General features: G+C 37.3%; 1 protein-coding gene across 6 annotated transcripts in view; it reads right to left on the reverse strand.

Annotated features, from left to right (window-relative positions):
* ETV1 (ETS variant transcription factor 1) overlaps nt 1-17,246 on the reverse strand; it is a 66,354-nt gene that overhangs the window by 35,779 nt on the left and 13,329 nt on the right. For all 6 annotated transcript variants that reach the window (XM_071429102.1, XM_071429103.1, XM_071429101.1 and 3 more), the window contains one exon: nt 16,668-16,721. In XM_071429102.1, the coding sequence (XP_071285203.1) occupies nt 16,668-16,721 (54 nt within the window). The remainder of the gene's footprint in view (nt 1-16,667; nt 16,722-17,246) is intronic.

The raw sequence follows: 17,246 nt of genomic DNA on the forward strand, positions 1-17,246 counted from the left end.
AAAGCCATAATGATTTCACCACAAAGTAAGCTCACATGTAACATGCAAAAGCATGGGGTGAAACCTGCCATCCATCCTTCAGAAGTGCTGTTCTACTTTGCTATCTGTCAACAGCCTAATCCCTGAACATTTTGTTCATAATAACACCCAAAGAATGAAGAACCACACCTCTCAAATGAAGAACAATTTTATCAAGAACTCTGAAGTCAAAGGAGGAATTGGTTTGTCTCAGAGGAGTCTGATACGTACACTTTCTAGCCTGAGAAACAGGAAGTGTACCACCTCTGTACAAACAGAACAGAATCTACTTCTTTTGAGAAAGCCCTGAAATACACAGCATTAAGCAATGGCTTAAAATATTTTTCAGTTCAAGAGATGACTATTCAAGATGAAGAAGAAATTAGGAATATGTTATATGAAATGGCAAGTCATTTCTCCTTTGAACAAAAAGTAACATTTTAACTTTCAAACTTCAGATTCCTGCCCAGAACACATGATAAAATCTGATTTCTGAGAAAGAATGGTTTTAAACATACTTTAAAAAGCCATGAAATATAACTGGTAATTCAGTGATGTTGGCTAATGGCAGGCAATGCTTACACTACTGACCAAAGAGACAAAGATGCCCTATCCACACTTGTGGGTCAAGAACATTTACTATATGGTATAAAATCAATTGACAGCAGTTGATTTTGTACCACACTTGCTCCTGATAGTGAACTCTGATGTCACCTAATTAATACTATATTCACATGTATTATGTTTGAGGACTTTGAGTACCTGAAAAGAAAGTAACAGTAAGTCATGGCCTAAACACGCTGTTTCTGAGCTGTTTTTCAAATTTATGCTCTCAAATCATTCTCTAAACACAATTCTGTAAATAAACTCACTGATTTTTATCATCAATTAAGGCAAAATGGTTAATATGCAATGTAAGTTTTGAGAGATTTCTTGAACATACTTGAATATAGGGGACTTGATTCAACAGCAAGATGAAAAGACAGAAGACATAAAAATACTTAAGTTGATACCACTACAATTCCAGGTACTAAACTGACTGAGGTGAACCAAGATAATACTTGGTAAAATTTCAAATGCAAGAAGGAAAGGCCCCTGTACTGATAAAGGCAACAGTGTCACACTCTAAATCTCTCTCTCGATACATACAGCAATGCAGCAGGCACTTCAGATACATCAGAGTCTCTCCAAGATTCTTTTCCAGTACATTTACTTCTGCCAAGCCCTCCCCTTCCCCCAACACACAAAAATCCATTACTAAAGGGTCTAATCTCAGCTATCAGCACAGAGTGCCTTTTATGGAGCCATTAAACCATTTCTCTTGTTTACAGTGCCTGAAGAAAGATGTGAATTATGTCTGTGACAAAACAGGCGATAACATTTCTAAACTGCTATCAAAATGCAAACTGAAATACACTTAAGGACAGGGACCCTAATTCATGTTTTTGCCATTTTCCTCGCTCACTATAACTTAACAGCACTCACCTGATGATTCAAACAAATTATTTATGCTATAAGTACAACAGGTAGGCATTAGTAAAAAAAAAAAAAGCTGCTTTTAAACAGTTTATTGAACAGTTCATCAAAGAGCATAAAATGCTAGTTATGTCTTAGGTGATAGTAGTGACCTAGCTGCTCTTATCAGAAAACATTTTTAAAAAATCCAAGCACAACACTGTGTGTTCACAAGTCCTAAAAATGCCTTATTTTTGTTACAGTCACCTTAACATTTGAATCATACATTCAGTATAGGTATTTGCTTACCTTAAGAATGAGCTATGAAACTAAATACCTTCTCTATAGGTGGGAGTGCCAGGCTTTATATATATTTTCCAAAGAGGTTTCAAAAGTGTGCATTCAACTCATGAAAAAACAGCCTTCTGCATTTTGGAAGGCATGTATTGATTATTTATTTCTAGATGATTATGATTTGAGCTTTAGAGCTTTGTAGACAGCTGCACTCTGAATTTCAACAATAAGAATCAGATTAAAGACATCAGGATGCCAAAGCAGTGTGCTCTTTCAAGTTCATTGTACTGTATATTTTGATGAGAAGTGTTACTGGTAACTTTGAGATGCTCAGGAGTCATCAGAAGCAGGCACTCGACATAGCTGACCATTCATTCATACTCCAGAGGTTATTGTGCTGCAGCTGGATGAGGTATGCAGCCTCGTATACTAACAGAACCTGAAATAAAAATATCATGTAGGAGAGGTGACAGATGAAGAGAGCTGGGACAGTAAAGGCTGGTAATCAAGAATTGCCCTCTAAACTGTTCCCAAAGATTTTGAATAAAAAGCCTATAAATACCTACAATTGCTACAGCTGAAGACAGAAGTGACTGCAAGCATGGACGACTGAGGCAAGATCTGCAGTTGTTTTCACCCTAGGTAATCTCTTGCAAAAAAACGTTTTGTTTCTGACCACTGCAAGAGCTGCAGAAATGAGCAAGACTTGAAGGCTGTGGACTGATTTAAAAGTGGCTGAAGAGATTACATCTACACAGACTCCACCAGGTTCTTCAACCATTTATCTATCAAAGTCACCTCTATCAGATCTTAGCTGAGCTCCAGTCAACTGGATTTCATTTAGGTCCTGCTCTCTGCCAGATATTGGAAGAAGTTGGTGACAAATTGGATATCCGACACACAGATATGCATCATCACTGTGGTTTCAGAGACTCTTCTGGCAGTTTATAGAAAAGCTGAACATAGACAAGAGACCTGAACTTTCACTACCTTACAAATTTCACTACCTTCCTTTGCTGCTAGCAAGAGAAGGGAGGGTGGGGATGGGAGGAATCTATGCATTCTTGTCAAGTATCTTTTTGAAGAAATACATGATCTTGATATTATTCTCCATTTTACAGTTGCATCTAGAAAACTAGAACACCTTCAAGATCTAGAATTTAGACCTAAAGAGAGCTGGGCTCCATCTAGACTCACCAAGTAGTGACCGCTCACCTGAAACAGTCTGCATGTGTGTTTGGGTATTGCTGTGTGCACACAGAGTCAAATGAAAGTAAGCATACTGAACATGCAAGCATGCCTCTGCAATGATACATTACATATGGCCAAAATATGTGTAATACTGTAATAAAGAGCAGAAAGATTTTTTCCTCTTCAAATGGATATGTATAACTGGGGAGAAAATGGGTAAGCAGCATGCAGAAGAAAGTAGCAACTTGTAAATGTGTGAAAAAGCATTCAATAAAAAGCTAGTTCTTTCTTATGTAGTAACCTGGCTCTAAGTCCAGAAAAGAAAATCTCTGGACAGCCCTTAACACAGAGAATGCTCTGCCACCCCTTGTCTCAGTGCTCTTTCCCAGAAAGTGGGACTTCATCACTGGGCAGCACTTGGCAAAGCCGTTATATATGATTCCATCAATTCAGTCTTCGCCTTGGCTTCAGATCAGATCCTTCCAGCTCCCACCAGCTCAAAAGATAGAAACAGCATGGGACCTCATTTTTTGGAAGCTAGTTCTGAACGATGAGCCCAAGCACCAGCTTTCAAAGCCAACTGGCAAGAATAGAATACGTGGGCAAGATGGATCTATTTGAGAACCTTGTTTAACAAAAAGAAAATACCAGCTTTGAAGTAATCTGTCACCTTTACTGGAAAATATGCAACTACAAATGCACTTTAATAACAGTTAGAACTCATGCTGCAAAATGAAACAAATTGCTTATTTTCTCTTCTTATTTTTCTCTTCCAAACTAAAGCCTACAATATTGTACATGTCAATTAATGGTCTACTTGAATCGCATGAACGCTATGCAATAGTATAGCCTTCACAATCCTTAGGGGGTGGGAAAGGATGTGGGGGGAAGGTAAAGAATAAAAGACAGCCCAAAATTGTGGGATTTTTTCCTCAAAGCCTACATGGAATGTTCTCAGATGACATGGTATGAGAATAGAAAAAAAAAATTATTTTGAATTTGACTTAGGAAAAAGTAGCAAGTAGGTGAAAACAAACTGCAGCAAAAGCTGGAATTTATTTTTGTTTACAAACAAGGAGTTGCAAGATGGAAAATAACAGCCCATTTTCCTACAATTGATATTGGAAAATTCTGGACATTAAGATCTACAGTAATGGATCCATCTTAGCCAGCACTGTTTGCTAAAATAACTTGCTCTTGCTTTGGAGTCAGGGTTTTTTGTTTCCTAATTTTTTAAGCAAAAAGCATTACAGATTAATGACTAAAAGACAAAAGGAATGCATCGATGAAACTCAATTCTAAATTAATTGAATCACCTGTTCATCTCTAGATTATGATAATTCTCTATATTCAACATAATTTTCCCTATCCTGACTATGATCTGGCATTAACATGAAGTCTTTGAGATTAGCACCTGAGGCCAAAAAAAGTGTTGAATTAGAAAACAGAGAAGAGTTCACTGCAACTATAGGGCACCAAGTCTGCATCAGTATCCATCAGGCAGATTTGTACAAGGGCATTTATACCCAGGGAAAAGGTGACCAACGAAACATCACGAAAATGCAGGCATATGCCATTTCCCTGCAGGACATCTTGACAATTAAACATTATAGTCCTGCCCCTGTTCAGCAAAGAAATTCTTCTAGGACCTTCTTCACAAAGGAAAGCAAGTGTCATTCTTTAACTGGAATTTTCTACAGCTTGTGTGCTAAGACACTAAAAAATTCTGCCAGTATAGCTATTTCTGGGCAGCTAACCCAAGACCCTCTTGCCATGACAGATGTAGCCTCCCCTGAGAGGTGGAGGGGTTCCCAGTTAGTGTGGGAGAGGAAGCACAATATTAGAGGTTGTACGCATTCTGCTTAATAATTGGTTCACTTCTAAAATCCTCACTTTTAGTGCAAGATATCCCTGATTTGCTTATCTGTGGAGATGCAATTTCTGAAATACTCATTAGTTACTGAGGGTACACCTGCAGCCTTCTGACACTGGGAGTCCTAAAGGCACCACTGAGATAATTCAGATATTTGTAGCCACTTCACTTCTCATGTCAAAGGACCATGTCAGTCAAAAATTTCATAGTATATTCACTGAGTATATTCAGTATAACAGAAGCCCACCCAAAAGGGTAAGCCACTGGGCTGAGGAGTAGGGGGAGTAAGTTTCAGAAAATATCAATAAAAGATAACCTACTCGCTAAAATGCAAATGTAGAGCAATTCCAAGGCAAACTTTTCTAGAGGCTTCTAGTAAATACCTAGGTAAGGCACTATAGGTCCTTTGTCACAAACTGACAGTGTATTTGGGCAGCTGCTACCTGGCTGAACTGCCATACAGTATTAGAAAACTGTCTCTACTCTTCTACCCTCAAGCATGGAACATTTTGGCACAATTGTGGTTAGTTGATCCCTCTTTGCCTCTATCCCCAAAAGATTTTCACTTTCCCATTAAGAATTGTCTGGAAAGTATTTTCAGGCAGCAGGAGCTGCAGTTACCAACACAGTTTCTCAACCTCCAAAAGAAGCAATCCCACAGAAATGCTGTCACAGGCACTGTTTTATTCCGATTTATGTCCCCTTCCTGCAGTGCTCTCCTTCCTTTCCAGACAATTTACCTGTCCAGCTGTAGGAGACTCACAGCTGCAGGCAGTCGAGTGGAAAGTGCTGCCAGAGGGTCTCTGCCTCCTAGCAAGTACCTCCAGGGTAAGAGTGAACCTGCTGACAAATACCAGGGGCACTGGATTACTGGGAAGAATACAAGGAAATTTGCAGAACATTGGTGGGAGGGAGAAGGGAAGGATTAAGCTAGGAGGAGTGAACTGGCTCACTTTGATGTCTGAGGAGAGCAGGTGAGGCAGGACTAAGAGTTCTCCCTGCCCCCAAAATAAACAGAGGCTTAGGGCTCTCTGGAGGAGGAAGCGGTAACCTAATAAAATTAAACCAGCTGGGTTCTGTAGCAATTGAACTAAAACACGTGGATAGCTGAAGATGATTATAGGGAGGGAAAAAAAATTCCGAAGAATTTTTAATCCCTCTACATTGCATCTGCTACCTCCACAGAGAAACAGGGCTGCTCTTCACCTGCATTTGCTTTGTTAAAATCCAGGGAGGAGATCGGGGCATTTTTTCCTACCGTTACTGATAATGTATCTGGCTTCAAAGACTCCCAGGCACGGTGCAAAAAGAGGCAATCCACCTTTAGAGCTTCTGCTAAAGAGGAAGTTCTTAATGTAAAATCAAGCCTGGGAGAAAACTTAAATTGTATTCCTACCTGGGAATTATCAATAAAGTTAAATGCAAAGAGAAGAGCTGGCCACTATATCAGGATCTGTGTGCTTTTCTGAGGACAGGATCTCCATTTGCAGCAATTTTCAAAATTTAATTTAAATTGTGAGAGGTAATGGCTAAGCATTGCGTAGTTTCCATTACTAAAATATCCAATAATATACCAGCATTTTACACATACACACACATGCACACTTTCCACTTCAGGTAACTATGCAGTTTGACATTTCAGGTCTGGATTTAAATAGTTTTATAGAAACAAAATTATGAAGAAAACTCTGGAAACTATAACAAGCATTTTTACCAAACATAACAATAAACTCTACAATGAACAATTTTTATTTTCTATTTATTGTTTTTAAGGTATCATCACCTTGATATTTAGGAAAGATGCCCACAGCAGAAAACAAACAGAACTGATTCTGCCTCATTTCGCCTCTTACGGAAAAGTTTCAAGTTACATCAATATAATTATTATCTTTGTTGTTCTTTTCTGATGTATTCATGCAAAGAGCTAACAGCCATCTATAAATGAGAGGGCCACCAATCTTGTTCTTGCAGCAGGACAAAATGTGAAAGCAACTGGATTTAATTGCTGGTTCTGCCATAATCCAAACAACCAGTGTCAGAAGGTTGATTCTAGTTTGAAGTAGCTCAGCCTCAGGAGCCTACCCTTAGAGACCCATAACCAATGTGTCAGTTTGTGTCCCTATAAAAACAGGAATGTCCTCATAATACAAGAGCATCCTAATAAAAGATTATCCTTAAGGATAATCATGCCTGTCAGATAGCTACTCAAGTATATGCAAAAGTAAGAGAAAACAACAAATAATGAAATGGACTCCACACTGAGTGCTCTCTAGCATGAATTAAAGAGCTAATTTAAAAGATTATTTACAATTTGTTTTTATTTTAGCGGCTCTCAATGTTAGGCACTAAAACTGAACAAAACTGTGTTTTGAGATTATTTTTAATTCAATTTTGCCTTTAACAATAAGTATATATTCATAAAACAACACTAAGTCAGGGTAGCTAATGGGATATTTGTTTACTTCATGTGGAGAAAGGGACTGTCACCACTCTAAATACACGTGTCCTCCATGCTTCAATGTTCAATTTTCACAAATGTTCACCAGTAATAACTCTAACAGATCGCTTTTACAAATCATTCAAGCAAGGCTGAAATCAAATTCTCTACTTCACTACTGCAAAACCTGCAGTCTCCAGTGGAAAAGGTGCAGGCCACTGAAATAAGTCAACAGTAAAATTCAGCTCACAATTTTTATCACTGATTCAACAGGGAAACAAAGAAGCCATTGTCAGAAGTGGTTACGTCTGGGAACATAAAGTCAAGACTATATTTAAGTAGGCCGATTTTCAAAGACTCTTAGCAAAGTGCTCTTTCTGGAGCCAGTGGAAGTGTGACCACCTGCAACCAGGTGCTCGTGCTCAGCACAGATATTTAAGGCTTCTGCTGCTACTTAAAGCATTCCTAATGTATGTGAGACTCGCTGAACATACATTACTAATACACTTGCTGATGCTTTCTGAAGCCAAGCATTCCTAAAGTTTTATGATTATTTTACAAGTACATATAATCAGTTAGACTGACAATTACATGTTGTATTTCCTGTATGCATGTATACATATACATATATTCACACACACACACTGACTATATAGACTTGTATTAATCCAGCTCCCAAATTCTAATGCAAAATGCTTGAAACTTTTTGTCTTTACAGAATACTGACACTTTAAAAAGTCCTTGCTGTTTTCATTTCTCGTATTGCTTTGGCCATGTGAAATTTTTTAACAGATTGTTAGTAAGGAAACATTGCATTCAGTTACAGCATGAAGACAGAGTATTAAAAAAGAATTAAACTGTTTATCTTTTCTAGGTATACATTATAAGCAGAAAGGAAACAACCTTTGAGCAAAGAGGATCAAATTAGCAAGACTGGGAATTGTTTTTGCACATGTAATTTTTCAAATGTCCTTGATGACGACTCATAATATATAAATTCAAAGACAAAAACCTGGCCAGTCAGTAACCTTCCTATTCGGTGACTGCAGGACTCGGCAGTAAATGTCACTGCTAGAAAATATTTCACTACATTAACTTACTGGCAACCACATTTGCTGAATAAGTTCATAAACAGCCACAGGAAAAAAGACAACCAGAAATAAAGCTGCTAATGATTCACTCTTTTCTAACATGCATAATCCTCAGCTTACAGAAGAAATAGATATGTAAGAATTAAGATATCCTTTACCAAGACAGTTCACTTCTCCATTCACCTCATCAAGGTCATACTAGAATCCAGGAACTGGTAAGAGTAATGTATTGAAGACAAAGAGAATGAAGAATAAGTGAAAGGAAAAGAAAAGAGTCCTTCTCAGGGAAAAGACAAGCCTTGATAAAATAATCAGTTTTCCATTTACAAGTTTAAACTAGGTTTAGACCATTCCTAAAAAAAAAAAACCACTGATGACTTCTAAATTTCAAAAGAATTAATAAATATAATCATTTTTGCATATTTATCAGCTTATAAATGGCTTCACTGTAACTACTTCCTAGTACTGAAATGCACCAAAACAAAAGGACTTAGAACCTGAAACAAGGGCTATTTTTCCTGTAAGCTTACAGAGGACTACCTCTGTCCTACATGACACAAATGTGTGTTAAGCATGTCAGTGCTTAACTGACATCTTGAGGAGTTTCACTCTCTCCTCCTTTTTTTAACTGGTATATCCCTTGAAAACTTCACAGCACTCTGTAGGAGAGCCTGATTTCTATCTCCAGTTGCTGAGGCAGCAAGCAGAAATAAAAAGATAAAAAAATTATACAGACTGCAAACACATTTTTTGTAAAGAAACATATGTGATATATAGAAGTGGATGAACTCAGCTTGCAGACTGCCTCCTTATTTTAGACCATTCCAGAGCTTATAGATTTTCAAATCAGTATTTACACTGCTCTTGAAATACAAAACTCATTTTGCAAAAACACTGCATGGAAAGGAGCTTTAGGAGAGTAAGGGTTTTGTATCAAAATAGAATCACAAAGACCCTTCAGTCTGCCTTGCTTGGTTTCAGTGTGAAAATACAGCTAAAAGAAGTTTATGCACATTTTAATACAACTGGAAGTGAAAAAAATTTCTAATACATACACATACTCCTGATGAAATTAACAACTATCTGGTTTGTAACAGAAATAATGGCAGTGTTAAGAAAATACTGCCGTGACCACAAGTTACAATGTGAGGATCACTTGTATTTCCACAGACGAGACCTCCACAGAAGGAAGGAGGGGAGGCTCCCTCAGAGAGGAAATAGAAGGTTTTTTCAAATCTGAGAATTCAACATTTTGAATAAAATATGTTTAATGTTTTTGTTTTCATGTAAACAGCCGTTAGGAAGTGACCTGACAGCCTTAAGAAATTACCATTTGAAAGGAAAAAGGTCTACATGCTTCATCTTTGATCTAGGAGACAGATTTATCACAGGACAGGATGACTGAAGTTTATTCATTAGCTGATAACCTTCACATGCAACCCAAGCCTTTTATCTGCAATAAAGCAGCAAACAAGGACGGGGCTCTAAGGAAAGGAAACTAACTCAGCTCGGATGAGCAGGGACATGGCAGTGGAAGGGCAGTGGGCAGACAGGGGCACAAAGCCCCACAGGAAGAGCCCTGTCCAGCTGCCTGGGCTCCCCCATGCCCCACACTGCTGGAGACCATCAGCTTCAGATTGGTGCTGGGCAGTTAAACCGGTCTGCATGAGGTGTCTGCTGTCTCTGTGGATGCCCAGAGGTACCTTTCCATTAGCAATAAAATTCACATCACAGCCTGCTGGGCACTCTGAAAGAAAGCTTCCGCTTTAGAAGTTTTAAAAATCAAAAGCTATGTTCTTGATGGGGGTCTTCTAATTTGTTTCACAGGGCTACTACCACCACAAGTATTTACATAATCTGTGAGACATTACCAGTACTGCAATCCTAGAGAATCTCCAATCTTTGCACCTTCAAAGCTGGAAATTTAGTATAAAAATACAAGCAGATAAGCAAATAAACAGAAATTGCTTATTAAAATCAAAGCAAGCCCACAAATTCTCTACTATTAAGATCACAAATTAAAGGCATTACGGTCGACACTCTCCCTCATGGTAAAACTTTTTCAATAATCAAATCTTGCAATTATGGTCACAACTATATGGTAGATTTAAATATTTCCAAAAACCTTCTAGAGGAAAAAGAAGAAAACCAAAACCCTTATTAGCACAGGCTAATGCCCATCAATGAGCTACAAAATGAGTTTTCTGAAAGACACCAAATCCTAATTTCTTTTGAATGTGAATTAAGGAAAAAAAAATAGGAAAAGAAAAAGAAAGTTAACAGGTGGTAACAGTTTCAGTCGCTTTAAACAAAGGAAACAAGTGCTCAGGGATACAATGAAAGAAGCAAGGCTATCTAAGGCAACTATGAAGGGAGATAAGGTGGTCAGCATCGACTCCTCAGGCTGACCTCTCCAGCTCTTACAACAGCAATTGCACTGGACTGTCTTTGTAAAATGCTTTTGAGATCTCCAGATAAGTGATCATTAGGAAAGCTGTGTATCTCACAGCAGAGTGATACATGCATTTCTGTACCTACTTCAAACCAGAAACAAAGATGTTAAGCAACATGCCCAAGGTCATGCAAAGCTAAAGGCAGGAACAAACCGCAGAGCCCCGACTCTCACAGCCCTTAAGAAAGAATCCATCACAGTCGGGCATGGACTAAAAGAAGTAAGCAAATGTCTCTCTATTTGACAACATCTGACCTATGGAAGGAAGTAGTTTCAAGACAAGTGGCAAGAAACAAAACACAGCTGCAGCAAAAGCCCTACCAGGGAATAGCTCAGCACCAGGAATAAGTAGCACCACCTTGCAGGATATTTGTCAGACTGCCTGCTGTAGCACCACACTGGCAGAGCTACACTCAAAGAAAAGGTTATTCCAGACACACAGACTCTAAATAAAGGCATAATAAAATAAAATAAAATAAATCTCAAAAAAGAAACTCTGAAAAGATGCTGGTGTGTGCAACTTGCCACAACCAAAACGCTACCAACTGTAATTTCTAGAACATTGTGCACTACCAAGACATGACTACCAGCTGCCTATGAAGTGAATCATCACATTAAAAAATGACATTTTTTTTTAGTCCACAAAAATCTCTTCTAGAAGCTGCAAAATTAAACTATTCTGCATGAAAACCAAAACTAATTCCAGTAAATATACCTCATTTTGACTTCAGTAGACCTGTCACTGTATTCTGTACACTGTATTCTATTCAATACACCTAGTATTCTGGTGTTTTCTACTTTTATTGTGTGGGGTTTCTTCTCCAAAATATGTCAAAAGAAGGGAAAATTAACCTCTGTCAATTTCTCACCAGCTCTTGCCATACTAAAGCAAGCAGAAAATGCTCTTCTAATTCTGAAATTCACTTTTGAAATTTAAATCACAAAAAGAAACAGAAAGAAAATAAACCAAAAGAAGCATTTTTTAATATGGTAATGTAAAAAAATAATTCCTTTGTATGCTGCAAATATATAAATAAATATTAAAGCTTTTTCTCATTTAAACTGCATTTGGAATATCCTACACCATCAGTTAAAATGACAGAAGAATACAGCTACCTGAAGCCTATGTAAAGAATCTCTCTTTAACAGGCTTTTAAAGATGGAAGCAGAGCATCTAAAAAGCACATCCCTGAATAATTTAAGATTCCTGGCATCTACATTGAAAGCGCCCCTTTACTAAACCTGGAGGAACAAAAAAAGAGGTAAGAGAAAGAATAAAGGTCATAAAAGATCAGTGACAAAATCACTGCTAAAAAAAGTATTTTTTCCTATCTTAAAATTTAATCAGACGTGGAGAAGCATGGATTTTTACAGCCAGCCCTTCCCATTTACTGTCAACAGATGTGGTCTAACACTAACATTTACCCCTTGGCAGTGGTAAGGTAAGGCTGTGATGATCTCAGAAACAATACAGGAACAAAATAAACAAGAAGGAAGGAAACTGATCAAGAAGGTGAAGCACAAGACAAATCCTCATTAACTAAAACTCCGTAGCAAATAAAAGCCAAAATCTAGAATTTATCATTAATTTTAAATACATAACTAACACTTCAGGGCAAAAGAAAAAAAAAAAGAAAACTCTGAAAAAGTAGATCCATGCAAATACATATTACTAAAACAAAATAAACCATGATTATACTATTAGGACACCAGGCAATCAAGTTTGGTGCCGAGTAATCCCCATTCATAACCAACTGTACCAAGGTCGCGTTACAATTCAGTGTTTTGTTGACAATACCAAGTTTTCTTTGTCAACTACATCTTTTAAACATCAGCAAATCCTACCTACTTCCTCTTGTGTCTGTCACAGAAACCATCCAAACAATGGGAGCAAGTAATCTTCACCTCAACAGCTATTGACTTCGAGCAAACTCAACACTTTATTCATTTTTGCTCCTGGAGTGGCAAGTCCTTGCTGTTCTACGGTATCTGAAAACCTTGCCACTGATTACAACCAGTTCAGGATCTGGCTCCTCCTCAGTATATGAAAATGGACTTGAAACAATAGGAAACCTTATCTGAGGAAGTTAACACAGGTCACCCTTCTCCAAATGTGAATACTGACTCTACATGGAGGGAAAACCAGCTTAATTAGGTTTTATGAATTGGATAAGAATTAGGAAAAAGTGTCACATGAAGTATGTTGATTAAAAAGCACACCAAAACATTCACCTTTTTAGAGCAAACAGATTTTTACATCTTTGCTTTACACAACTTTTCATGTTATTGTTAAAGAATAGTCATTAGGAAGTTACTTGAATGTTCAGCAAACAAGTGACCCGCATTATAGAAGCAGATTCAGAAAGAGACAAAACCAACCTGCCTAAAACAGAATTTTTGGGAAAAAGCCTGTAGAAGATTCCTCACTCTTTCTGTGGAACTTTTATGTCTTGTGAGAATGAAATTGAAAAACTAAGAAAATGACATATTTAATATGCAATTCAATATTTTTCCAGTATAATTTCAAACAAAAAAAACCTTTTTTATACACATTGTTGCCTCTTAGAACTCAAGAATTTCAGTGCTCAAAGAAAGTAGAAAGGTACAAGAAACCAAACTGCATTTTGTTTTTCAAATTTCAGCCAAACAAGCTAGTTGTTATCTACTCTAAATTCCACTCACTCTAAATAAAATTACAAAAAGGTTCTTTGTGATAGATATGCTAAGTTAAAAATATTTAATAAAAGAGTAAGAGAAGATGGGACTATGATGACAAAAATTAAGGTTTGAAAGTGCAGTAAATAAGAATTACTAAGATTCTTATGGTAGGAAGGGCCTCTTTCCAGAAGACATAAAGGAGTAACAAAACAAATTTTACTTTTAAACAGCTTAAAGCTTGACATGCTGGATCCTTAGCAAATAGAAATGTGCATAATTCCAATAACGTCAATAATACCACATGAAGTTATGCTGGCTGTTGATCTCACCCATAATATCTAAAGCCCACACCTAACTATAAATACACATATTATGTTTGCTTTTCAAAAACTGATTGAAGTTTAATAGCAAGTCATAATTGAAATATTCATGGTCCCAAGCTAGCTTTGAAGTTAAATCCCTGAGTGGACAAAGTGGACTGTATATCTAATCTAAACTAAATGTTTCCCCTAGTTACTAATACCAGTGCAGTTTCACTAGTTAAAATCATTATTACAGAAAATAAAGGCAAAAGCCATAGCACTTCAAGGGGCATTTAATCCTGCTCAGTGCTAGGACACAGCACATGATCTTGGCATAGCAGCTCCTCCACTATCTTCCACGTCTTGTTTCAAGAGCTGATTTCTTCAGATCACCAAGCTGGTGATTTCTAGGCAAGAAAATTTTAACCCCACTCTTCCAAAACTGCCACTGTTACTGAAGCTTCTTAAGTCTCCTTTTAATGTTTCAATTTAACATCACAACTTTAAAGCCGAGACAAATCTGTGCTGTTAAATTGAAAGCCCCTTTCTCAAGCAATGAAGCTATAAACAAAATGTCATTATTTTTTCTAGCTGGACTGCAGATTGTACCTGTTTTACTGGAACACTTCAGTTTTCTTTACACACTTATACACACCCCTATCTGTATCCAGCTCCATAAATGAAATTTCTGTAGCAAAGCACAGTTTAGTTTAGATGCCTTAACTCATGTGGCTGTGACCCCCTTCATCGGTATACACTTGTGTCCTTCTTCATTTTTGCCTCAATTAAATGTATTAAACAATAAATCTATGACAGCTTGTCCATTCTCTCCCACATAAAAATAAAAATAAATAAAATAAAATAAATTTAAGTAGATTTTTAAAAAAGGAAATCAAGCGCTTCTGCCAGACTGCTGCCAGTAATGGGCTCAGTACTGCAGAGTTATAGACTATATAGAGCAAGTCATTATAATGGAGTTTGAAGGCAGGCTTGGATCTAGAGAAAACAGTCACAATTGTGCTACTTCTGCAGCAGTAATTTCCCCATGGCTTTGGTTATGTTGATCTCCGTTCCTGTTTTGCAGAGCCCACAGCTACGTACATTATATCCAAGTATATGTCTGAAACTCCATAACCTTTGCCAGAGTAACTCTCCAGGAAGCTCTCCTGACCTTTACTTAAGATAAAGAAACCAACTGAAATGAAGAAATAAATGTTCCTGTGATAATACTGTGTAAGCTGTGGCTAAGGAACTTTGAAACACAACAGCATTAATAAAATAGCCATATTAGGAAAATTTCTTTATCACCAAAAGCAGTGGCCAGCTTCAATAGGGCTTTTCATAGTCCACAAATTATTTTCCAAGAATCATTGACTTGTTGTGTAACGATAATTGTGGGTTAATAGAAGCCCCAGTTGAACTTTGTACTCTTACACAAAGGCATATGCATGAATGACTATATTTGGACACAGTTCCATATGTAAAGTAACATATCAGATTTTCAATGTATAGATTGTTCTCTCTTTTGTATTATAATTTAATTTAAAAAAAAAGGTCTTTGAAGACAGAGGTAAAAAAAAAAAGACACCTCTCTTATAAAAGGCAATTTTCAAAGTTTAAAAGTGACCACGATTGTTGGTTAGCATATGTACAGGAACTTTGAGAGAAAAACTAATTTAAATTGTGGCTGTGCAGGGATACTATCCTGCACAGCAACAATTCCAGGGGATTAAAAAAAAAAGTGTGGGGGTTTTTTTGCCTCACAAAATGCTGTTATGAATACTCTCAATGAATTCTTCTTAAAACAGCTACTTAATAACTGGAAAAAATAATCTGAAAGATTTATAGGAAAATTCAGTAAGTGTGATTTTTTTTTTTTTTGGTTTAAAGACAATTTAAATGCAATTCTTCCTAATCTCTCTATATTAATCTTAATATTTCAGTATATGAATGCCGTGTTTAACAGCTATCTGGTTTAGTGAACTGCAGTAATTCACTCCAATAGGATAAACTATTTAAGTTATTTAGCAAAATGGAAAAGCTACCATGTGTTTTGCTACAATCAGCAGACACTTTTTAGAACAGATCTCTGATGATGGGGAGAAGCCTTGCCATGAAGAACAGAACTACAAAAAGAAGCTCCAAGAAGCCTGTGACTGTCAGACGTTTCTCATGCTATGCCCTTGCAATCACCCAATACCACAGAACATCAGGTACAGCAAAATGGAGCCAGCATTTAACTGAATAGGAGCATTTTAATACGTAAAGGCAAGACTTGAGGAGTACAGGCTGATAAAAATAAGTTTAGACTCTTGTTAAGTAAGTAGAAAACAATGCAAAGAACCCAGCTTAACATAACTCCTGTTTTCACCGATTAACTCAAAGGAAAATATTGTTTGAGCAAGAAAATGCCACATGCTAAGACAAATTTAGAATGCTTCAGCTGTGGCTGTATTTGACTGATTACATGGAGAATTTTATTTATTTGTTCATACACAAAATGTGTCGAGCAGCCTGACTTCTGCTCAGCAGAGAGGCATCCTCCGTCCCACAGTATCTGATCTGTACCGGCTAAAAAGCTCCTCTGCACACTCTACAGACAAAGAAACTCCTTCCACCTCCACAACCTAAGTTTTTCCGTGCTTCCCTGGGGCTGTGGGTGGAAATGATAGGGAAGGGCCCCATGCTAAAGGTTATACCTTCAGCCCAAAGAAGTTCTTTTGGCTGCACATCAAAATGCCACTTGCTTTATCTACTCATCACACTGATGTCATTGATCAGCAAAAGGAGCTATCACATGACCGCAGATGACAAAATAAATAACAAGTATGAAGATGCAGATATAAACATACAAATATGTATATTTCAAGAAAGTGATGATTTGTAGTATACTTACAACTTTCAGCCTGATAGTCTGGCACAAACTGCTCATCATTGTCAGGTACCTGAGCTGAAGAAAGGAAAACAAAAACAAAACAAACAAAAACCAAGAATTAAAATAAGCTATTAAAGCATAAATAAAGACTCTTGTGCTTAATTTAAAGCACAGTCAAATTTAAAATTATGATTTTTTGTTTCTTCATTGTTGGGTATGAAAATCAGGCAAGCGCATCATTTTAATATCAGATAAGCCCTGGGGTGAAGCTGTGTGGTGCAGCGTGAGTCCAGAGAAGTCCTGGCACAGAACAATGTGAATGGGAGGATGTGGGGACTCACTGGCCCTGCCTCACTCCCTGTACCAGGATCTGGACCCACCAAGCCACTGGTAAAACTCATCAGTGCTTATTTTCAAAATATCTGCACATCAAGTCCACATAAAACCAAATCCCACTGATTAACACCAATGCTTCTTTAACCTGAAACTACCACACCTTGGGCTTACTTAAAAGTGATTCCAATTGTTCATGGCAGTCAGCCAACACAGTAGGGATTTTCTGTTATTATTTTAAATATTCAAAAAGAACTATTTTACCAG

The sequence above is a fragment of the Agelaius tricolor genome, unplaced genomic scaffold, assembly GCF_023055355.1.
Source record: "Agelaius tricolor isolate 1412-34295 unplaced genomic scaffold, bAgeTri1.0.p SCAF_6, whole genome shotgun sequence".
Classification (NCBI taxonomy): Eukaryota; Metazoa; Chordata; class Aves; order Passeriformes; family Icteridae; genus Agelaius; species Agelaius tricolor.